Source organism: Vombatus ursinus, unplaced genomic scaffold (genome assembly GCF_900497805.2).
Source record: "Vombatus ursinus unplaced genomic scaffold, bare-nosed wombat genome assembly UNPS02015255.1, whole genome shotgun sequence".
NCBI lineage: Eukaryota > Metazoa > Chordata > Mammalia > Diprotodontia > Vombatidae > Vombatus > Vombatus ursinus.
This window is the reverse complement of record NW_020955033.1, coordinates 29,887,084-29,911,839: the sequence shown is the minus strand read 5'-3', so window position 1 is coordinate 29,911,839 and position 24,756 is coordinate 29,887,084. Positions and strand designations below refer to the sequence as shown.

Genomic DNA, 24,756 nt, shown 5'->3' with positions numbered 1-24,756 from the left:
TGTGTGTGTGTGTGTGTGTGTGTGTGTGTGTGTGTGTGTGTGTGTGTACAGTGATAATCTTGGGGGCCACCATGATAAGAAGGACATTCCATAGCGACATCTACTCCAATGTTTTCTTCTGCTACCTGCCTTCCCCTTCACTCCCTCCAGATTTCCAGAAGACTTTAATGATAGAAGGCAAACAGTACAGAGTAGAGAATTTAGATATTTTCACAGGCTACAGTATAGTTTGGACTGGGAAGCATTGGTCTATAGCCCCCCAGAACTGTAATTAGAGACAAAACAGAACTGAGAGACTGTTGTAACCATACCCGTGAGGAACCATGTTTTAGATCAGCCGCTGTGGAGCAAGAGCAGAAGTAATGAGGTGGGGGCAAAAGATATTGAATACCTTTCCCTTCCACTGCTCCCAGGCAGAGCTCAGTGACTGTGGAAAGGGTTTCTAGTGATCTCCTTCTCCTCTAATGCTCCTTAGATTTCCTGTCTACAGAAGTGTGAAGGGAGGAAACAAATATTTACTAAGGACCTTCTATGTGCTGGGTACTTTACAAATATTATCTCATTTGATTCTCACCACAGGCTTGGGAGGTAGCTACTCTTATCCCCCATCTTATAGTTTAAGAAATTGAGGCAGACAGCAGTAAAGTGACTTGCCCAAGGCAACACTGCTGGTCAGTGTATGAAGCTAGATTTGAACTCAGGTCTTCCTGACTCCAGGTCCAGCCACAGGGCTACCCATCTGGGAACTGGCTTTAAGCTACTGATAAAGTGCTAAGTCAAGGAAATATTTTGTCAACTATTTTACCAGCACTTTATCTTAGATAGGATTATTCACAAAGCGAGCCGCTAGGTGGTGCAGTGCTGGGCCTGGAGTCAGGAAGACTTATCTTCCTGAGTTCAAATCCGTCCTCTGAACGTTTTACAAGGTGTGTGACCCTGGACAAGTCACTTGACCCTGTTTGTGTCAATTTCCTCATCTGTAAAATTAGCTGGCAGAGAAAATGGCAAACCACTCTAGTATCTCTGCCAAGGAAACCCTAAATGGGGTCACAAAGAGTCAGCCAAGGCTGGGCAGCAAGTTCACAAAGCAACCCATGATGCTTCTGTTTGTGCAAAGACTGCCATCCTGTGACTTTTTCTAAGAGGCCAGTCTGGTCAGTACAGGCAGTCAAAAACAAGGATGGGTCCAGGCTAACTAGGGTGTCTATCCCCTTTGTTTATTAGAAGGTTAGAGAAAGGAAAGGAAAAAGAAGCAATCACAATCACGTTAACTGAAGAGGGAGGTGGCCTGCTAGAGGCATATATTGCCTACCTTAATTCAGATCCAGGAAAAACCCATCAGGTCGCTGTGGGAGGACACAAAGGATGGGTTCCTTTCTTATTTGCCTCTGAATCAGTTCATTCTTCTCCCACCTAAATATTCACAAGGCACTGGAAAGTTCTGCTTCTCTGAAGGGATACAGAAATGTTGGGATAGAATCACGTAGAGTTGGGCTGTGCTGTGTTCTTTCCCCTGCTGCTTATGCTTATGTTGTCAGGGGAAGGGGAGCCTGAGGGCCAAGGGGTGAGCCCTCTAGTCCAGTTCTGGAGTGGATAGAAAGGAAAGGCATCCCTGCTGCCGTTGGCTCATGAGTATCATTGTCCTGGGCTTCAGCATGGACGGCCTTTCAGACTCTTGCTTTATACTCTGTTTTATCTAGCCAAGCAGAATCCAGAGTTTTTCTAGGGGTGACAGATAATAACTTGGGAAAATGCATGTGGGGGTGTAGCTGGCTATTTTCCTTGTGGCCTTCCAGCCTCTTCATGGGGTCTTCACTTTTTGGGGGGTGGGTATCTGAGGGTGAGGAGGATCAGAGGTCTTTTCAGGATGGCTAACTGATGGCAGCTTATGTGGCTAGGCATGAATAGAGGAAAAGAAAAATGTCATTCTCGGGGTAGCAGAGGCTAGGATTAGAGTCAGACTTTTCCAATGTTCTCCCAGGGCCAGAGTGTGACTTTTGGGCTTTGGGCCTGTCTCAGCTTTCCAAATGAAATCCCTAGCGGTTCAGTTAAAAACAGAGAAAACGTCTTTCACCTCAGTACCTTTAACAAGGTATAAAGTGCAACATGGAGGTGAAATCTGGATAGGAGGACTTCAAGAGAATGGAACAGTTGAACTTAGTCTGGTTTTAGCTGGGTTTAGTTTCAGTTGCTGCTGCTTTATCTTTTTGCTTCTATGTGAGGATGCACAGGGGCCACTGGGCAAAGAACCCAATGCATGCTGGGGCAGTCCCATTTTGCCTTCAAGCAACAGTAATAGATAACTGCTGGAGCAAGAATGTTCATCCCCCATTTCCTGCTCCTGGGTACCATCCTTACAGTGAATACAACATCCTTTTAACTTCATACAGTCTTCTAATTAGCTGGATCTGAGACAAATAGCCTTAATACTCCCACCACCACCACCCCCAGCCATTTGTTAGACTCTCATTTGTAATTTCCCCATGTTAACAAAAAGCTCTTTAATCTCAAAGCTAGTAATTAAGAAGAGTGTTGATATTATGGCTAATCATTTGCATAATGTTCTTTCAGATGTGATTTTGAAGACACTGCTCAGTATCGGGCTTCTGCTATGAATGTTAAAGGAGAGCTTTCGGCTTACGCTTCCATCGTGGTAAAGAGTAGGTTTGCAAGATTTTTTTTATTTCAGTTGCTTATCAACATATATGTCTATATGCATCCATGTACATGTGTATATATGCATTACATTTTTTTCATGATGATAAAATGAAAAGTGGATGGTGGTGGTGGTGAAAGAATATGATTCATTTTCCTTCTTTCCTCCTGTCTCCTCCAGGATACAAAGGAGAGTATGATGAGACTTGTTTCCATGCTGGAGCTTCCACCATGCCCCTCAGCTGTAAGTTTGCTCAATTTCTCCTTCATTTAAAATTCACCCAAAACCCCAAAAGTAAACTGACAGCTCAGAGTTTTCAAGAAGTATATGATTGCTAAATCACACATTAAATTGCACTCTTGGCGCTATTATCGTCGGGTATCTATGGTTATTTTATTTGTTGAGATTCTGTTTGTTGGTTTCTTGCGTTCTCCAAGGGCAGTAGAATTCCATTATAACTCTGGTAGTGTTGGAGGGCAAAAAGAATATCCCCTTCATAGCTTTGCTGCATTATAGTGAGATTGATGGTTGGCCATAGTGTCCCACACCCGTAATCCCTGTGACTTTTACTGAGGAGGCTGAGGCTGGTGCGTGATTTGAGTGTGATAGTTGTGAGCTGTGGTAGGGCTATGCCAGTTGGGTATCCACACTACTGTGGCATCAATATGGGGAGCCCACCAGAAGCTGAGGGCCACCAGGCTCCCTAAAGAGGGGTAAAGTACTGAATAGTTATTGTACTTTCAGCCTGAGGGGTGGGGAAGAGAGAGACAGAGAGAAAAAGACGGGTAGATAGAGACAGAAATAGATAGAGAGACAGACAAATAGAGAGACAAAGCCAGACAGAGAGAGAGAAAGAGACATGGGTGGTGGTGGTGGTGATGATTCAACCTACAGTATATCTGAATCCAGGGTATACCGTGACACTTTATTAAAGGATTTTCCGTAGTTAGATGTATAGAAATAGATACTGGATCTCTGATTTCATTGGTACAGGAACTCCCAGGTAAGAAAACTACTTCTGTCAGTGAAGAGCAGTATCTTCCTTGTGACATATAGTTTTGGAGGGTTGCATAGGGACATTGAGAGGTGAAGTCACTTTCCAGGGTCACTTAGCCAAAATATGTCAAAGGTGAGCCTTGAACTCAGTCTTCTTGGCTTCAAGGCCAACTCTCTGGCCATTGAGCCATACTGCCCTCCAGATGAATGCTGGATGGTTTTTGCTTTATTTTGTTTTAATGTTAAAGGATGATCTCCATGGCCTCTGAAGTACTTCTGGCTCTACATCTGCGGTCCTCTGATCTTTGGGATGTTGGTGTCTAGTGAGCCTTTGAAATTTACTCCCCCTCCAAACAAGTAATTCGATCAGTCTTATCGAAGGCTGCCCTGTCTCCTTCATTCCTCTCCTATTAAAATTCTTGATTTCATTTGGACAAGATAAAATAAATGACTGAGTTTTTTTGTTGCTTTCCTTGTTATTTTGGGCTCAGTTGGTGTTACCCCGTATGGCTTTGCTTCCAAGTTTGAGATCCACTTTGATGACAAGTTCGATGTATCTTTTGGAAGAGAAGGCGAGACAATGAGTCTGGGCTGTCGTGTTGTTATTACCCCTGACATTAAGCATTACCAGCCAGAAGTTCAGTGGCTCAGAAATGGTGAGTATAAATCCTGATATCTCTCTTTAGCACTCCTTCATAAGAACATAAATCAATTCTGGTTTCCATAGCATGAAAGCAGCCCCAGAGAAAAGGCAGTAGTTTGAAATAAGGAATGGACATGGGGGCTAGTATGGCCTGAGCATTTGCTACAAACAACCCAGTTTGGCTCCAAGTCCAAACTCGTGGACTTTGTAGGGCTGACAGGTCTGATAAATGAGTCACAGACTTAAGGAATTACTCCTGTCTCCTTTCCTGTGAGTAACTCATCCTACCACTTATAATCCTGGTCTTTCATAGAATTAAAAAAAAAATCAACTTCATCTATAAGAAATCTCTTTAGGTTGCCAACAAAGTGTTTTCTATTAAAATCAAACAAGAGTCCTTGAAAGATTTTCTTTTGTGAGGTCTATAGGAGGTGTCCAAATCTGTGATTTCATCAGTATAAGGAATCCCTGGTATGAAAACTTTTTCCTGATACAGATCAGTGACTTGCCCATTGTCACACAGCTAGTAGGTGTGAAAGGCAGAACCTGAATCCAGTTCTTCTGACTCCCAGGCCAGTTCTCTATCCACTTTACTGTGTTACCTCTCTCCTTGATAAATACTGCTTCAGAAATAACTTTGCTAAACAATCGTAGTTGTACATAAAGTACAAGCCTAGTGTGCCCAGCAGTAACCATTACCACTGGCCTTTGAGTGAAATAAGCTTAGAATTAGGGTTAGGTTGTACCCCTAAGAGGAAGGAGCCAATGATAAACTCACCCCTGGTGTCGGGATTGCACCAATTGTGACTTTCCAGTTTTCTGTTTTTATTTAGCAAAGGTCCCATCTCTGATGTGCATCAGTGGTGTTTTCCCCAATCTTCCTCACTTGCCCAAGGATGTAGGACAGAATGATTATATTATTCCTCCTTCCAGACTATACTTGGAAGTCTTTGAGCGTTGTAATTGGTTGAGGGAGCAAAGAAGGGGGAAAAGGAAAGGCAAAGAGAGTTTTACTCACCTTATAGCTAATTCACTAGTTCTGTTCTTACAGAGTTAGGAATCTGTTCTCAACACCTTGGTTGGACTGTGAAAAACTTTCCCAGAATCTAGGGGATCAACTCTTATACAAGTGGCCATAAGTTCTTAAGAGGGCTCATAATAAAACACAAATGAAGGGTGGCAGTAAGTTTTTACATGACCTAGATTTCTGGTTTAACTCATTCTCCTGAGTCAGATGCCAGACTCCAAAATATGTTATAGGTACAATAAAAGGATTTATTTTATGTTCCTTTGTCCAGTACTTCTAGAATATCTCACATTTATGAAATGAAATAACTTGCATCCACGAGATAGGCCAGCAAGCAATTATGAATGAGGATGTACATATGCATGCATATATATGTATACACACATATCTCTCTCTCAATCTCTCTCTCTCTCCCTCCCCCCCCAGCAAGTAATATCAATTCATTTGTATTTACAAAGGAAGGCTGGTTCTTGCAGTTATAGTAACTATAAACCAGACATTACAAAATGAATTGACAGTTATGGTTTAGCTGCCACTTGAGATAGCAGATCCATTGAGGCATTGACATAACTAAATTGGTGTGGTCTAGAGTTCCCTAATCTAGCTCTGATATAGTATGGATTGCTGAACATCAACATTTTAATAATGTATTTCTACAATTTGGGGGAGTTTTGTAAATCACCAAGTAATAAGTGGAAAGAAGTAATGAGTTAAAAGTATAAATGTATTCTTTTTATAATTTAATATGATTTGATGTAATATTTTTCTTTAAATATTTTTCCTATTTTTAGGTCATTTTAAGAAATTGACTTTTAAAATTTGATTTTATGGATTATTAAAATGAGGGTTACATTAATCAGCATGCGGATAGATTAAGAAAGTGTTTCAGACCATTTTAGTTTTATTCAAATTTACCAGGGATGTAGTCATTGTATCTGAATCATTCCTACAGGTTGCGTGCAATATATGACTATACAAGATGGCTGTCAGGGTCAGCAAAAATAAAAAACTGTCTTTTCCTTCAGCTCACATTATATCTTGGGCCATAAGAAAAACAAGAAAAAAAAAAAAACAACCTCTTTCAAGTGTTTTGTAACTATGCCTTTTCAGAGGCATCAAACTTGCAGCTAGCAGGCTACAGGCAACCAGTAAAACTCCCTAATGTGACTTGAACCAGATTTAAAATGTGATTGGAAAATGTTTAACAAATAAATAAAAGTACAATACAATATAGCTATTGGTAATTGGTAATTTTCTAAGTCAATATGAGGCTCTCAGGGATCCTTTCTATTTGAGTTTGATACCACTACTTTAAATAATCACTTAATGATATAGTGTTTCAGGCCTAAAAGAAAATAAAGATTTCATTTTGCTAAATCATTTTATAGCAAATTCTTTTTTCTTCTTTTTTTTTTTTTTTTGGCTAGGCAATGGGGTTAAGTGACTTGCCCAGGGTCACACAGCTAGTAATGTTATGCGTCTAAGGTCGGATTTGAAATCAGGTCCTCTTGAATCCAGGGCTGGTGCTCTATCCACTGTGCCACCTAGCTCCCCATAACAAATTCTTTAAAGTCTAAAAAATTATATAGAAAAATGTTGTTATCAAAGTAGGTGATTTAATTCAGACTTCAGAATGAATGTCTAGAACAGGTATCACAAATCTTAGATCATATTTAAATACATGAGGATGTATCTCTATTAGTCAGTGAAAGGACCTAATAGAAAATCCCTACCTGCTCATGTTGGCCTTCTCTACTTTCAGTTTAGAGGAGAAAAATATTATTGGCTTTCAGGAAAATGTCCTCCCTACCCAGTTCAATTTGCAGTCCCATGGATACCCTGAGCCAATCAGAATGTTCAGGAATCAAGGTAGCGATGGGAAATAGTAGATCTGAAGAACGTAGTACTGGCCCATTTTCTCTGACTTTAAAGTATGAAAACTTCTTACCTCTGGAGATTTCTGTGAAATTCTCAGAAACTTATTCTGGCTGGGAAAGAAGGATGTTAAAGACTTGCTCAATCAATCAATCAATTAACTAAAATTTAGTGAGAATTATAAATGAAGCTACTGTCATAGAGTATGTAATGCTAACCACCCTGGTCCCCGTTGCCTGAAGGCTGGATGTGGTAGATTTTACCATTTTCCCTGCCAAGGTTCTCTGGTACAGCGAGTTTTCAGGGTGAAGAGGTTTCTATAGCATAGTGGAGAAAAGCCCAGGTAGATGAGTCAGCAGTGCATCAACTAGGTCTGATAGGACATGCAATGTCCCAAACCTGCAGTCTTCCTCCTCTTCTCCCTATAGAATTCTTGTAAAAGCCCAATAGGGAGTGACCATAAAGTAATCAACTTTTCTGCTTGCATTTTTATTTTCCAGGGACACCTGTCTCTCCATCAAAATGGGTCCAAACACAATGGGGTGGGGATCGAGCAACACTGACTTTTTCCCATCTCAATAAAGAGGATGAAGGGCTCTACACTCTCCGTGTGCGGATGGGAGAATATTATGAGCAATACAGTGCATATGTCTTTGTTCGAGGTAAGACGTGATAATGTTAATGCTGCTGATGTCAGTGCGATGTGCTTATGCTCAAAGATACAGTAGAATTCAGATGATGGTCTATTTTAAAGAGCTCTTTGAAAATACTACCAGGACATGTGAACATGGGAAAGATGGAAAGACTTTTGCAATGTAAACCACCAATACAGTTACTTGACTCACTATCACCTATGGAAAGCCACTGAGTTATTGCCCAAGGACAGGTTCTTATGGCTTTTATCATGACCTTCCTCATCCACCAACTAACTAGTAGTTATAGTACTACTTCAGTTCTTTATAGGCTCAGTGGAGATATAATGAGTACTAAGGAGAAAAAAAGAAGTCTTAGTTTGTAAATGCTACAATAAATTCTTTCATCCTGAGCCAGAATTAACATAGAACAGCTGAGTCTTTGTCCCAGGTACCAACATCTAGGAGTCATGATTAGATTTTACACTCCCCCCTCCCAGCAGAACCACATCTTTGCCCTTTCCTCACCTTTGCTAGACCAGTTGCCACCCAACAATGTTTCATGTCCTTCTTGTTATTCTCCTGGGTCCCATCTATCCACTGGGTACAGTAACAGCAACTACAAGTGAATAAGTTATTTGGACTATTACAAATACCCATATTAACTATAAAGGATATATGAAGAAAGACACTATGAGAATCCAGAGAAAGAACTGATAAATAGAAGTAAGTATAGAATAATTTTAAACACACACACACACACACACACACACACCTATTTGTGTCTAATGGTAGCCATCTCTAGGGAGGGGAGGCAGGGAAGAAAAAAAGTAAAAAAAAATTTACAGGATAACTTTATATAAGTATATGTTTACATAATTATATATTTAAAAGGAATAGCAAGTTATACATAATAGATTTGCAATTTCCTTGCAATCATCTTTTTATTATACTATGTTATGGAAATGCTTGTGTTATTCCATAAATTAAAAATAAAAAAAAAAAGAATTGGAAAAAAAGAAAGAAGGCAAGGACACATGGCAACGTTGCTTTCTCATTCTCTCCACATAGTAAACTTAGGATCATCTAAGGAAGGCAATAGGTTCTGGTAGCTACCACCTCAGCCGCAAAAGAAACTCAACTCTAGCCCTCTCTAGTACCTAGCCTCCTCTCTCTTCCCTTCCCTCTTGAAATCCTCTATTGTTAATCTTCCATTGATCCTAGATCTCCACCTTTCACATTTCTTCTATCTTCTGGGGTTCCCTGAAATCTAGCTTTCTTCTAAAGACCCTATATCTCTTGGCATTCTCCAAGGTTGACTGTTCTTTCTGTCACATCCCCCAACACATAGAGTTAGAAGAAGGATTTGGTATCCTCCTGGCTCTAAAAGGTCACTTTCAGACTACCCTTTTCCGCCATCACTCAGAAATCTTAAAGTTTACTTCCAGATCCTTATTGCTGACATCTGTGGACCTCTAGTTCATTCTCTCTCCTTCCAAAAAAGTTCATAACCTGGATCATAGTCCTACCCCTTCTAATGACCTGACTTTTCAGTTCCTTGACTTGTTCAATTTCCATGAACTCTGTCTCCAGTCTGCCTCAACCATACACAGGAGTGGTCATATCTTTAAAATGTTTCTCAGTCCTCATCCTTCTTAAAATCTCTAGAGCCTTTGAAACTGTGAATCATTTTTTCCCCCGGATATTGTCCCCTCTAGGTTTTCACGACCCTGTTTCCCCTTGGTTCTCTCTACATATCTGGCCATTTTTTCTCAATCGATTTTGCTGGATCTTCATCTGGGTCATACCCGCTAATCATGGTTATCTCCGAAGGATCTATCCTGGGCTCGATTCTCTTCTCCTTCTATATCTTGCCTGGTGATTTCATCAGCTCCCATGGGTTCAGTTACCATGGCTATACAGGTGATTTCCTGATCTAAATATCCAATCCATATCTCAAGCTGGATGTTTTTATAGGCATCTCAAATTCAACCCATTCAAAACATAACTCATTGTCTTTCCCTCTCAATCACTGCAAAGATGTGGACATTTAGTCAATTTCTTTGCATAATTCCAAATTGCTTTCCAGAATGGTTGGACCAGTTCACAGGTCATGATAAAAGTGTTGACTACTTGTCAAGTAGTTCAACAATTCTGTTTTCATCTTCTATACATATATTTTGAAAACCTAAGTTGTTTGGCGAGTTCCTTATGAGCTCATCCATGTTATTATATTTTGACAACTCCTTCTTTTCATCCTCATCATAATTATTTCTAACACTGGTAAAAATAAAAACACAGCATACTGTACATGGTCACTGAAAAATTACACTTGCCTTTTGTAATTGCTATAACTGAGATTCTCAGTTCTGTATGACTGTTAGCCCTTGTGGTTGACTCTTGTGGCTAATGGTGGACTAATCCTAAGCAGGCTTTTCTTTCTCATATATGATGTTACTTGTTTGCTTGCTTGGCAGCATGGCATTCTTCATTAGTATATTCTCGCTAAAACTTTACTTCAAAGAGAAACTGTCCTCAGCTGTTGTCTGGGGCGGGGGGGGGGGGGGGGGGGGGGGGGGGGTGGTGGTGGTGGTGTCTGAAATCCAAATTCCAGCCACCTATCACTCCTTCCTTTTTCTTCTTTCCTCTACTTGTTTAGACTTCAGGACTTTTATCATGTTCTGTTTCTCTGCCTTACCAGAATTCCCAGCCTCACTATTTCCCCAAAGTTGTGATATTCCTCTAAAATGCTTAGTTTTTGCCAAAGTATCTTCCTAGATTGCAAAAAACCTAGCTAATTGTCTTCTATCTTCATAGGATGGTTCCAAAAATATTTTTCTTTCCTTAAAAATTACTCTAGCGAATTAAGTCAAATTGATAAGAATACATGTCACTCCCCAATTGATAAATGGTCAAAGGCTTTGAACAGGCAGTTCTCAGATGAAGAAGTTAAAGCCATCTATAGCCATATGATAAAATGCTCTAAATCACTATTGATTAGAGAAATGCAAATCAAAACAACTCTGAGGTACCACATCACACCTATCACATTGGCCAAGATGACAAAACAAGAAAATGATAAATGTTGGAGAAGATGTGGGAAAATTGGAACACTAATGCATTGTTGGTGGAGTTGTGAAATGATCCAACCATTTTGGAGAACAATTTGGAACTATACCCAAAGGGCTATAAAAATGTGCATATGCCATTTGACCTAGCAATAGCACTTCTAGGGCTATATCCCAAAGAGATCATACAAATGGGAAAAGGACTCACATGTACAAAAATATTCATAGCGGCTCTTTTTGTGGTGGTGAAGAATTGGAAATTGAGACAATGCCCATCAATTGGGGAATGGTTGAGCAAGTTGTTGTATATGAATGTTATGGAATACTATTATGCTATAAGAAATGATGAATAGGCTGACTTCAGAAAAACCTGGAAAGACTTGCATGGTCTGATGTTGAGTGAAGTGAGCAGAACCAAGAGAACATTGTACACAATAACAACCATGTTGTGTGAAGACTAATATTGGTAAACTTAACCCTTCCCAGCAATACAAGGATCTAAGACATCTCCAAAGGCCTCGTGATGCAAAATGCTATCCACATCCAAAGAAGGAACTATGGAATTTGAAAGCAGATCGAAGCATACTATTTGCTATATTTTTCTCTTCTGTTGAGTTTTGTTTCCTCTTTCTGGTGGTTCCTCCTATTGGTTTTAATTCTTACAACATCACTAATGTGAAAATATGTTTAATAGGAATATATATGTATAGCCTATATCAGATTGTGTGCCACCTTGGGGAGGGTGGTGGGGAGGAAGGGGGAGAAAAATTTTAAACTCAAAAGCATATGGAAGTGATTGTTGATAAAAAAAAATACTCTAGCCTATTATTTTTCATCAATACTAAATCTGACTCAGCTGTTTAAGGCAGCCAAGGTTTATGTTGCTAATTCCAAATACTCTTATTTTCTTGGATCTGTGACCACACCGAGAATGGTGCCACTTTGTAAGGTATGCCAAACTTCACAAGTTACTGACAACAGCCTGGCCTGCACTGTGTACAAAATAAAAGTAAGGCAGGAATTGTGGAAATTTGAAGTGAAGCCATGAACATGAGTTTGCAAACCCACAAAAGAGGAAAAAATAGAAGCAATCATATGCTCATTGGTTCCAGAATTATTCTAAAAAAAAGAGTATCTTACTTATTTTTGCTAGTTGCTAATATAAGTAACTCAAGGCACAAACAACCCAACGTTTCAATAATCATGTTAATTGTAAATTTAGCAAATTTAGGCTTTGATAAAAGTTTTTCTCTACATAGAATTTATTTTCAAAGTTAGCTAATTTTCTAAAACTTTCTATCTAATGAGCTGCATGAGACAATCTATTTAAATCATTCACTCCCTGACATAAAATGGGACAGCATCTATTGACTAAATTTGCTTTTAACTTGTATATTTTTGTCACTTACAAAATAACTTCTGAGCTACCATGAGCAATATCTGCAAATTCCTGTTCAACTACTGAATATATAAGGATATCTAATTGTTTGATATTTGCTTGGCTGAGATTTTACAGTTTTAGTGTTACTCATAGGAAAGTTTCACTGCTTATAGTTTAAACGATTAACATTCATCAGTACAATTTTATAGCCCTTTAACATCAGTATCAGCAGCATGAGGTTACACACACTACTTCTATTTACTCATTAACCAATTGGTTTTTGGAAAAGCCAAAAGACTAGATGCACGTGGGCAATTAAAATTCACATCTGCAATACCTAAACATCTTCAATTATTTCTTTTCCCTACACAAAGACCTGCCCATCCTTGTACCATTCAGGGGCAGGGCTCACAGCATAGGATAGCTAAAAGTTCTGTAGGGTTTAGGTTAAGAAGTCTCCCTAAGTAGTCCTGTGGGCTGGAGGCCTGTTGGCTGACAACAGATTTGGACTGTGTCCAAAAAGTCACCTGATGACAAATTGCAATTTGTCCTTTTAACATAGTTCCACTGAGTCCTCAAATCATTCAAGCAATAACAACAAGCATCTATTAAGTGCTTACTATGTGCCAGGCACTGTGTTAAAGGCAGGGGAGAAGAAGATACAGAAAAAGACCAAAGCAATCCTATCCTCAAGGAGTTTATCTTCTAATGCACAAAATGTAAGCAATTGTGTCTTAACAAGGTATACCAGATAAATTAGAAATAATCTCAGAGATAATAGGCACTAATATTAAAGAGGACCTTAATGTAAGACTTCTTACAGAAGGGGAGATTTTATTTGATTCTTGAAGGAAGTCAGAGAAGCCAGGAGGCAGAAATGAGAAGTGAGAGGATTACAGGCATGGAGTTTCTTGTGTGAGACACAACAAGGAGACCAGTGTTACTGGATGTTAGAGTAGATGGAAGAGAGGAAGAATTAAGAAGACTGGAAAAGTCAGAAGGGGCCTCCTTATGAATGGCTTTGAAAGCCAGACAATTTGAGAAAGACTTTAAACAAATATGGCACTCTGCTAAAATCATGTTTTTTGGGGGTGGGTTTTGTTTGTTTAAAAACCTTATATTTTATTTAATGTGTTATAAATAGATAAATTCTGGTATAGGATGAGATTTTAGTGATAAATTATTTAATTCCTTATTATTAAACAATTTATTTATTAATTTTAATTTTCAGCATTCACTTCCATAAGATTTTGAGTTTCAAATTTTGTTCCTTTTCCTTTCCTCCCCTCTCCCCCAAGACGGCATGCGATCTGATATAAGCTCTACTTGTACATTCATAGTAAGCATATTTTCACATTAGTTATGATGTAAAGAAGAATTAGAACCAATGGGAGGAACCATAAGAAAGAAGAAACAAAACAACCAAAAAAAAAAAAGAAAAGAAAAGGAGAGCAAATAATATGCTTCCATCTGCATTCAGATTCCAAAGCTCTTTCTCTGAATGTGGATAGCTTTTTCCATCATGAGTCTTTTGGAGTTGTCTTAGATCCTTGCATTTCTGAGAAGAGCTAAGTCTATCACAGTTGGTCACTGCACAATGTGGCTGTTACTGTGTACAATGTTCTCCTGATACTGCTCACTTCACTCAGCATCAGTTCATATAAGTCTTTCCAAGTTTTTCTGAAGTCTGCCTGCTCATCATTTCTTATAGCATGATAGTATTCGATTACATTTATATACCACAGCTTGTTCAGCCATTCCCCAGTTGATAGGCATCCCCTCATTTTCCAATTCTTGGCCATCACAAAAAGAGCTGCTATAAATATTTTTGTACATGTGGGTCCTTTTCCCATTTTTATGATCTCTTTGGGATACAGCCCCAGATGTGGTATTGCTGGGTCAAAGGGTATACACAATTTTATAGCCCTTTAAACATAGTTCCAAATTGCTCTCCAAAATAGTTGGATCAATTCACAACTCTACCAAGAATGCATTCGTGTTCAAATTTTCCCACACCTTCTCCAACATTTATCATTTTCTTGTTTCGTCATGTTAGTCAATCTGATAGGTGTGATGTGGTACCTCAGAGTTGTTTTGATTTGCATTTCTCTAATCAGTAGTGATTTAGAGCATTTTTTCATATGACTATAGATAGCTTCAATTTCTTCCTCTGAAAACTGCCTGTTCATATCCTTTGACCATTTATCAATTGAGAAATCACTTCTATCCTTATAAATTCAACTCAGTTTTCTATATATTTTAGAAATGAGGCCTTTATCAGAGACACTGGTTGTAAAAATTGTTTCCCAGATTTCTGCGTCCCTTTTAATCTTGGTTGCATTGGCTTTGTCTGTGCAAAAGCTTTTCAATTTAATGTAGTCAAAGTCATCCATTTTGCATTTCATAATGTTCTCTATCTCTTGTTTGGCCATAAATTCTTCCCTTCTCCATAGATCTGATAGGTAAACTATTCCTTGCTCTCCTAGTTTACTTATGGTATCCATCTTTATATCTAAATCATGTACCCATTTTGATTTTATCTTAGTATAGGATATAAGATGTTGGTCTATGCCTAGTTTCTGTCATACTATTTTCCAGTTTTCCCAGCAGTTTTTGTTAAATAGTGAGGATAACAAATTATTTTAAAAGAAACCAGTCTGGGTTGAAGATAACATACATAAAGCACTATATAAATGCTAGTTATTGGTAGTCATAGAAATGCAATAGTGATATAGAACTAGAATTCTTAATTAATTCTATTGTTACCCAGTTCCTTCACCTGATACTCTTTTTTTTTTTTTTAAATGGGGAAAGCAAGATGCTGTTCCAAAGCATGTTAATCTCTGTTAATCATGCCTGTGGGAAGCTTGGCCATTCAAACTATAAGGCCATACTCTTGGAACCACCAGTCACTTGGTGGTAGTATATCAACATTAAAGGACTAAAAATAGTCTATGGCGGATAGGAAGTAAGTTGGTGGAGATATTTCCTTGTGAATGGAAATAAATTCTGGGTACAGTGGCTACAATGATGGACTTAGAATTGAAAAGACCTGAGTTTGAATCCCATGTTAGCTTCCTACTAGCTATAATCATTCTGAACCATAGTTTCCTTATATGTAAAAAGGAAGTAATAATAACACCTACCTGATAAGAGTGGTAGTGAGAACCAAATGAGATAATATACATAAGCACTACATAATGATAATGATAATAATAATAATTAGTAATAGACATAATAATTGGACATGCTATAGTGAAATAGAATTAGAATCCTTAATTTACATTGTTCCTCATTACCCAATTCTTCCACTTGAAATGTTTCTCCTATACTGTTATTATTGATGCAATTTTAACCCTTATAAACTTTGTGGGTACTTATCTTAACTACTATTCACCTGCCCCTATTGTCAAATTAGTCAACTCCATAGCAACTTTAACCCAGAAGCCTATCTATACTATCTATATCATCTGTATCTATTTTGCATCTATAACTGTATTTGTATCTACATGTATATCCATATCTATCATATTTATAAAATCTATATCCATACTTACATCTATATCAATGTAGATATAACTATATCTATATCATCTGTATCTATAGATCTGAATCTATAACTATACCTATATCCATATCTATCATATCTTTATAATCTATATCTATACCTATCTATGGATCTAGATCTGTATCTATATCAACACCTATACCTATATCAATATCTATTATATATATAATCTAAATCTATACCTATATCTATATCAATATAGATATATCTACATCATCTATATCTATATCTGCATCTATATTGTTGGTGCTTTTGGCAATTATTAATGTCTTTCTATTCCACAGATCAATTGACTTGGCTTTCTGACTGTGGTAACATTAGGAATCTAGAATTTAACAATCCTTACTCCACCCTCCAGCAATCTCAAAATTTTAGGAAAGAATAGCTCTCCCTTATGAGGAATGTATACTCCCAATCTATGGTATTAAGAACTATCACATTTGCAGGGAGGTTATTTTCTGGCAGTTTATTTAAACTCCACTACTATCACAGTTATCTAACTATAGCCTTAACCTTGAGAAATTTGACTGGGACAAGTCCTGGCTCATTCCCTGGGCAAGAAATATTATGGAAAAGGTTATAAATTGGATCTGTAATTTAATTGGTGTAATTCCCAGGTGAAGAAACTCCCTTTACCAATACAAATTGTCAACTTTTCAAATCAGAATATTAAAGTGAAAAAAAATAGATATTTTGTGTCTCAGATGATCATTTTTATATTTTCATGGAGAGTAAAGTTATCTGAATTGCAAATATTTCAACTATGTGCATTTATGTATAATTAGCTGAAATCTAAAATATGCCGTTAGTACCTCAGTACTCTTATGGTCAAATTACTCATTTTTGAGCTTACCTACAAAAATATTGTTAGCTCCTAATATAATATATATAATTTGTCTTATAATTACAGGGTATTTGAGATAAAAATGAATTAAATAGTATTAGTGTGTATAACTGAGTATATATTAGAGTGTGTAAATGGGTATTGTGCCTTTGCTTTTGAGATAGAGAGGAACAACAAGGGTGTTTGTTGGAGAAACTTTACATTAGCACTTGATTATACTGAAGAAAAATGATAAATGAGAGAGGAGGACTTATCCCAGGAGGGCAGCATGTACATTGGATGTGGGAAGAGAAGGTATGTTAGAGTGTGAATGAATGTGAGAGTGTGTGTGTACAGACACACAAAGAGAAGCCACGGATCTGGTGATTTTGAATTTAAGGAGCTGGTTACATTAAAGGTTTCTAGACCTGAAGTGGGCTGCCGGATGGACTTCTCTACTTAAGCACTGAGAGTTTGAGTTTTGCTCTGGGACACTTGGCCAGTGTGTGTTAGAGGCAAGACTTGACTCCAGGTCTTCATTATGTAGTAGCTAGGGAGAGGCACCATATCTCCTATGAAATGGATTGAATTCATCCATTTGACAGGTTTTTGTGGTATGCCTACCATCTTTAGGCAAAGCACTAGAATACTGATGTATTGAACTTAGAATGATACTGAAAGATGGGGGGAAAAAAGCAAAGAACTGGGAGGAAAGAGATAGAGGTTTCAGATCTGATTCTGCCATTAACTTGATTTGAAAATTTGAATGAATCATTTAGCTTCTCTGGGCTTTATTTTCTTCACGTGTAAGATGATGGGGTTGGACTAGATCACAGACTTTCAGAGATGGGAGGGATCTTAGAGCTCATCTTCCTTACTTTACGGATGAGGGGACTAAGTCTCAGAGAAGGTAAGCAATTTGCCCGCGGTCACATGATTAGGAAGTGGCAAGTTGCTGCCTAGAAGTTGAATTTATTTTTTTCCTAATTTTCTATGTTGCTATCTTTCCACTAGAACCCTCTCTAATATCCTGTGGTTTGAATATTTCTGAATTGTTATCAAACATTTTCCCAACTTAGAAAAAGTCTCTCAGATGCAAAGAGATCTGAGGAAAAGAAAATGTTTGCTTAGCTAATGTTGTTCTCCTTCCAGTGTGTGGCTTCTTGGTGTCTTAGCTCCTTGTAGCTTGAAAAGGGAATGACCAAATATCATTGGCATTGGCAAAAGAGCTTCTGGCCCTTGGAGAAGCCATGACTTGAAGTCTTAAAGCTTTTTGAATAGATTCTTTGGAAAGATTACAAAGATTTCATTTCTATTTCCTCTTCTCCTGAAAACACAATCTTAGCTTACAGTCTCAACTGAGCCAGGACTCACAGCACTGAGTAAGCCCCTATGCAGGAGTATCCTATTTCATAAACAGTCACAGGCCCTTGTGCAGTCCTAGACTTTTACTATCATCAGATCAGATAAACTCGGATGTTGGTATTGCTTAAGAACTCCTGTCTTAACCATGCTTGGCTTGGAAACATTTTATTTCAGCAAATATATTTTCCTTTATCTTCCAAAATCAAAATGTCAGCCTTAGGGATGGGCAAAACTCCAGGGTTCAAGAGCCTGGTTTGCATATGCTTCCAGAAGGCAAAGTAGGGTTATTTGTTTTAGTTGCCTTTTTAAAAATTCCTATCATCTGAGTTTTCAAAATCACAAAACTGTCCAACTCTGGGGCATGCCTCGACTTGTATTGACCAATGGGAATTCCTTTCATTAACTGGAATGCTTCCTGGATTCCACTGAAGTCCTACACCAGTACCTTGTTATAGTACAGCAGTAACTATAAGGCACTGAATGTTATTCCAGAAAACCACAATATTTGGTGGGCTTTGCCAAGGTGGAAAGACTTCAATTATGGCCTGGTTATGGTCCGTTTTATAAGAACCAGGCTGGTTAGGTTCAAAGAAACTTGTCAAAAGGTTGACCATACAGTAACTCTTTCAGATGCAGCAAATCTCAAATATAATTGGAGACGAGGCATCGTCTCCGTGCTCATAGCTCATTTAAGTATTAAAATAAGCTTCTTGGATGGCAAGGCTTGGGTGAAAAGAGCCACCTTCAGCTTGTTGTTTCTATGTTTCTATACCTTACATATTCTGAATATATGTATGTGCATACAGTACAATATATACATATAATATGTGTATGTGCATACAATATAACATATATATACATACAATATATATGTGTATATATACATGTTTCTGCTGACAGAATGAAAGATCCTTGAGGGCAGGGACCATTTCATTCTTGTCTTTGTAACCCCACTACATGGCACACAGTAGATGATTAATAAATGCTTGTTTATTGATTGATTATAAGAGAGATTACAAGATATAAGGTTATAAGAAATATAACATTGATTATAAGAAAGAATTGATTTAAATTGATTTAAAGCAAGCATTTCTTCCTAGGAAAGGAAGAGTAAAAGCTCTTACTTAGGGATGCTCTCCACTGTAGGTAAAAAGGCTAAAAGGCTAAAACTTGATATGACAGGATGTGGACAAGAAATTTCAGTATATGTGTTAATGCATTAAAATACCCGTAATTAAAAGAAACATTTTGACTACAGATAGCTTTCAATTAGTATGGATAATGACTCCCCTGAAGTGGTCATATATAGAGGCAGCTAAGTAGTACAATGAGTCTGGAGTCAGGAAGACCTGAGTTCAAATCCAGCCTCAGACACTTATTAGCTGTGTGATCCTGGGCAAGTCATTTAATCTGCTTGCCTAAAGTTTCCTCACCTGTAAAATGGGGATAATAATAACACCTACCTCCCAGGTTTGTTGTGAGGATCAAATGAGATAATAATTGTAAAGCGCTCAGCACAGTGCCTGGCGTATAGTAAATACTATATAAATGTTAGCTGTTATTATTATTGTCATTATTATTTGAATTTGTCCTATAATTATGTAAAATATGGTCATTGGTTCCGTTCCAGTGGATATATGTAGTATGAGTTAGAATAATGTGACGCTTCAGGGGCTTCATTATTCATATTAATGGACCTAGCTGTAATTAATGCTTTTAGTTAGATTTAGAGTAACCTAGAGAGAACTTTAACAAAAATGATGTCCTTTCCTATATAGATGCTGATGCTGAGATTGCAGGAGCTCCTGCTTCCCCCTTAGATGTGGTCTGCTTAGATGCCAACAAAGATTATGTCATCATCTCTTGGAAACAGCCTGCTGTAGATGGAGGGAGCCCAATCCTGGGCTATTTCATTGACAAGTAAGTCAGTGTTCAGTATGAAGTCATGTATAGTCTTTTGAAGGACTTGGGGAGGCAGGAAGAGTCATGTTTAATTGGTTATACCATCTGCATGTGAAGCATTTTTATTTGACTACCTCTTGGTCACATAAACATCCGGTGTCAAGCTTTATAAAGACAGACTTTGACTCTGATTCCCAATTCAAATTACTTCAATATTTGAACACAAAGGTTTTAACCTGGGGTTGATAATGCTAGCTAACATGTTAACTTATTTGAGCTTGGTGAGGTTGGTGCTATTACTCCTATTTTATAGACAAGAAAACTGAGGTACAGAGAGGTTAAATGACTTGCCCTGGGTCATATAGCAATAATAATAATAATAATTAATAACAATGGTAATAATAGTATTTATATGGTATTTTAAGTGCCTTTAAGATTTGTAAAGCATTTTATGACTATCGTCTCATCTTATTCTCACAACAGCCTTGGGAGGTAGGTGCTATTATTATCCTCATTTTAAAACTGAGGAAACTGAGGCAGACAGAGGTCAAGTGACTTGCCCAGGGTGACACAGCTAGTAAGTGTCTGAGGCTGTACCTGTGCTTACATATTCCTGTCTCCAGGTCCAGCACTCTATCCACTGCGCCACCTTGTTAGAGAACACCTGAGGCAAGATTTGAAATGACATCTTCCTGACTCCGAGGGTTCAAGACATACTGTACCACCTAGCTGCCATGGTCTATAGATAGATTTCAAGGGGATCCATGAATTTAGATGAGAAATATATACATACATATCTTATGTATACACACATATGCACAGATACATATATCCTTATTTTCACAGACCTTTAACTGAAATTTAGTATTTCTTTAAATTGTGAATTTTAAAAAATTATTCTGAGATGGGGTCCATAGGCTTCGCCAGACTGCTAAAGAGGTTCATGACACAAGAAGAGGCCAAGAACCCATGCTTTAATAGATCAGTGGTCTCATCTGTGTAGATACTCTCTTCAAAGAGTGCCAATTATAAACCATCCATAAGTCCTCATCCTATGTGACCTTTATTCACATCCTCCCATAAATCCGCAAGAAATAATCCATTCAACATGCTGGAGGCCTTCCTTGAGGTCTTTTAATTTTTATTTTTTTATTTTTTAAACATTCTACGTGTGCCAATGTAGCTCACAAGCTCTTCATTATTCACTATTTTTTTTTGGGGTGAGGCAATTGGGGTAAGTGACTTGCCTAGAGTCACACAGCCAGTGAATGTCTGAGGCTGGATTTGAACTCAGGTCCTCCTGACTCCAGGGCCAGTGCTCTATCCACTGTGCCACCTAGCTGCCCCCCCCCATTATTCACTATTGCTACATGCTTAGCCTGCTTCCTTTTTTTGATCAGACATCTCTTGGATATTATATTTTACACAAGGTCATTATCGATAATAAATTGCTACTTCACATCCATGGTCTCTCTAGTATCCTTCAAGTGACCCTCAGTTTTGATTTTAGATAGCGTAGTCTTCCATGTTTCATATCCATATTACATTCCCAGGATAATATTGATTCAAAAGGATGGGCTTTTGTTTCAGGGAGCAGTTTGGAGTCGTTGAGAGAGCTGTGTACTTTCCCAGATGAAATCTAAACCACCCTTTTCCTCCTTTTCAGTTCTGGACCCAGCTGTTTGTCAATCTGTAGTGTATGTCCAAGACATGTGTACTGATAGGCCAACTCAGTGGGCTGCCCATCCAATCGCATATCATCATCTGCACATATAATTTAGCAAGCATTCTATAAATCTGTACATTTCATTGCAGCCATTTTGAAAATTAAATGTCTGGATTGGGTGTCAGAAGAACTGGATTATTTGCTATGTGGCTATGGAAAGGCACTAACCTCTCTGTATCTCAGTTTAGTAAGCACATAAATCTATATTCATATTATGCATGTAGTTTAAATATAATTACTATATAGTTGCTAAAAAAAAAAAACCCTATACATGATACAATACGTGCTATTAATTTGACCCCAAGGGGGGAAATATGTTAGTGTTAAACTGCTACTATCTAAAATGCTTAGATATCTTTAAGTTTATTAATAGACCTTATATCTTACAATAGCTGTGTTTATGCAGGGCGAGTGAAGACCTGAAAAATGATCTAATTAATTTGATTCATGTAGATGGCAGAACTGGATTCTTAGAACTAACAAGATTGTTTTTCTCTCTTTTTGCAATTTTAAGAGCCATAATTATTCAGGCATTTTTTTTACTAGGAATGTAGGGAATATGTCATGGTTTATACTAAGGAAATAAAATGCTATCTTTATTTTAATGTGCAAAAAGTGCTGCCATCACTGAAACCTATGGACCTACGTACAATTAAGTTAGTTAAATTAGTTAAGTTAGTTAATTGTAGTTAATTAAGAACCTCTCATACAGAGCAGGGACTGTGTATTAGCAACCTTTGGCCTGACTTCATCGGTAATTGCCAACTTTTAACTTAATGAATTGGGGATATTATATACATACTGTCTTCCTGCTACCTTAGTCACAGCATCTTCTTGGCCTTTACAGCTATCTCTAGCCAGGAATTCCCTTCTACTCATCATCCTCCAGTCTCTGGGCCTCTCCTTACTCCTAGAGTCTGGTTTTTATGACTGGTGTCCTCTTTGGGATAAGACTGGGTTCTCTTTCCTTTTCCTTTCAGGGAGGAGCAGGAAATTGTCACAGGGATTGTAGTAAGATGTTGGCTGTCGTTGAGGAGGGGTGGCCAGCCCCACTATGCCTGTTGAGAGATTGAGAGCCCATACTCACACCCTGACATGGGCTGGCCAAGAACTTTTTCTTTTCGCCCCTACCCCCTATTCTTTCGCTTCTCTGGCAGCCCCACCTGGTGCTTTCTATAACAGGTCTTGGCTCCAATGGCGTGTGATGGGTTGGTTCCTTAAACAGGGAGGGAAGTTGTTTGACTACTTTGCCCTCTGAGGCATAAAGAGGCAGAAGGGGAATGGTGATCAGAAGCTATACCTCAGCTCTTGCTGCCCTCTGGAAAATGTCTTCCTGATCTAGCCGTCTGCTGTGCTGATTCTGGAGATACAGAGGAGGATACTTTAAAAATCAATCCTCTAACCTTTTCCTGGTAAAGTTGGCTTTAATGGCAAATTGATAATATACAAAATTACGAAATGGGAGCAGGCACACCCAGTTATTTGGATACTATCTGGGAAAGACCATGATTGGCAGTGGGAAGAGGGATGGCAATCACACTTTAAACATAGAAGGTATGGAGAGAAACTGTGAAAGGGATATAGAGGCAGGTGGTGGGCGAGGGGGATGGGATGGTGAAGGAAGGCAGGCAGTTTGAGGAAGAGGATGGGGAAGGGAGGAGGCAGAGAATATCACTCACACTGCCATGGATTAGAATTGATAGCACTAGGCAGCATGGACCCAATGGAAATGGAGGAGTCCGTGGGGAGGGGAAAGGAGTTTGAGATCTCGTTTTTATAAGGTTTTGGGGGGATTTAGTTCATTTGCTGTTGTTGCGAAGTGATTTCAGTCAGATTCAACTCTTCGTGACCCTATTGGGGATTTTCTTGGCAAAGATACTGGAGTGCTCTGTCATTTTCTTCTCCAACTCATCTCACATATCCAAATCATTTCAAAGTTATCAGTAAAATTTCAAGGTTATCTCAAAGTTATCAGAACCTTCTTGCTGTTTTGTTGGTCTGGAGCTGTAGAAGTCTGGAATTTGTCTGGAACTTACATATCATAGAACCAGAACCCTGACAGCAGCACCTAGATGGTTTCTGCTGATTCAGCACATACTATCAGGATGTGAATTTTGGTTAATATATGATATAACTTGTAAATTATGCTCTGATCTTTGGGACAGTTTGTGACTTCCAGGTTCCCCTTTATAATTTTATTTCCTGCTATTATCCCCTTTATAATGGCTACTTATACTATATTGACTAGAAGGAAGAGGGAATCAGGGAGCCAGGGAAGAAGAAGAGTTTTAACACAACGGCAATTGTGGTACAACCCATGCCTATTATCGTATTTTAACACCCAAAGCTGAATTACTAGATTAGCCTTGTTATGGCCTGGCTTAGAATAAGCATCACAGGAGCTAAAACCGGAAGGGATCACAAATAACAACTATTCTTCCCCCACTATGGGCAGCTAGATAGCGACGTGGATAGAGGGCAGGGCTGGAATCAGGAAGGTTCCTCTTCCTGAGTTCAAATCTGGCCTCAGACACTTACTGGCTATGTGACCCTGGCAAGTCAACCCTGTCTGCTTCAGTTTCCTCATCTATAAAATGAGCTGGAGAAGGAAAAGGCAAACCACTCCAGTATCTTTGCCAAGAAAGCCCCAAATGGGGTCATGAAGAGTTAGACATGACTGCAATACTGAATAACAAGAACAAAAGCTGTTAGGTGTGGGTTGGAAATGTTTTGTCTGACTACTGTTGCCAGAGAAGTAACACCCAATAATACTGATACTGCATACTTAAATCTGATATTGAATATTCTAAAAGATTGTTATTCAACCAAAATTGTGAAATAGGTCTATTTTATATTTGGTTCCCTAGCCTTCCCTTTGCTTAGACTTTTCTATACCCGGGGTCCTCATACTATTCCTTCTTTTCTCCAGAGAAATACTATTTAATAATTTCAAGCTCACTAAAGTGTTAGGGACTCAAAGTATTTATCTACCTTTGAAGGAACACGGAAAGGACAATGATAAATATAAAGGAATAAATACTAGTAGTACAACTTAAAGTATCATGGTGGTGGTGGAGAGTTATTTGGAAACATG

General features: G+C 38.3%; 1 protein-coding gene across 1 annotated transcript in view; it reads left to right on the top strand.

Moving 5' to 3' along the window:
• LOC114031773 (myomesin-1-like) overlaps window positions 1–24,756 on the top strand; it is a 158,884-nt gene that overhangs the window by 47,101 nt on the left and 87,027 nt on the right. The window contains exons 7-11 of the mRNA XM_027846886.1: window positions 2,572–2,660; window positions 2,837–2,899; window positions 4,144–4,308; window positions 7,698–7,859; window positions 19,813–19,954. Of these exons, the coding sequence (XP_027702687.1) occupies window positions 2,572–2,660; window positions 2,837–2,899; window positions 4,144–4,308; window positions 7,698–7,859; window positions 19,813–19,954 (621 nt within the window). The remainder of the gene's footprint in view (window positions 1–2,571; window positions 2,661–2,836; window positions 2,900–4,143; window positions 4,309–7,697; window positions 7,860–19,812; window positions 19,955–24,756) is intronic.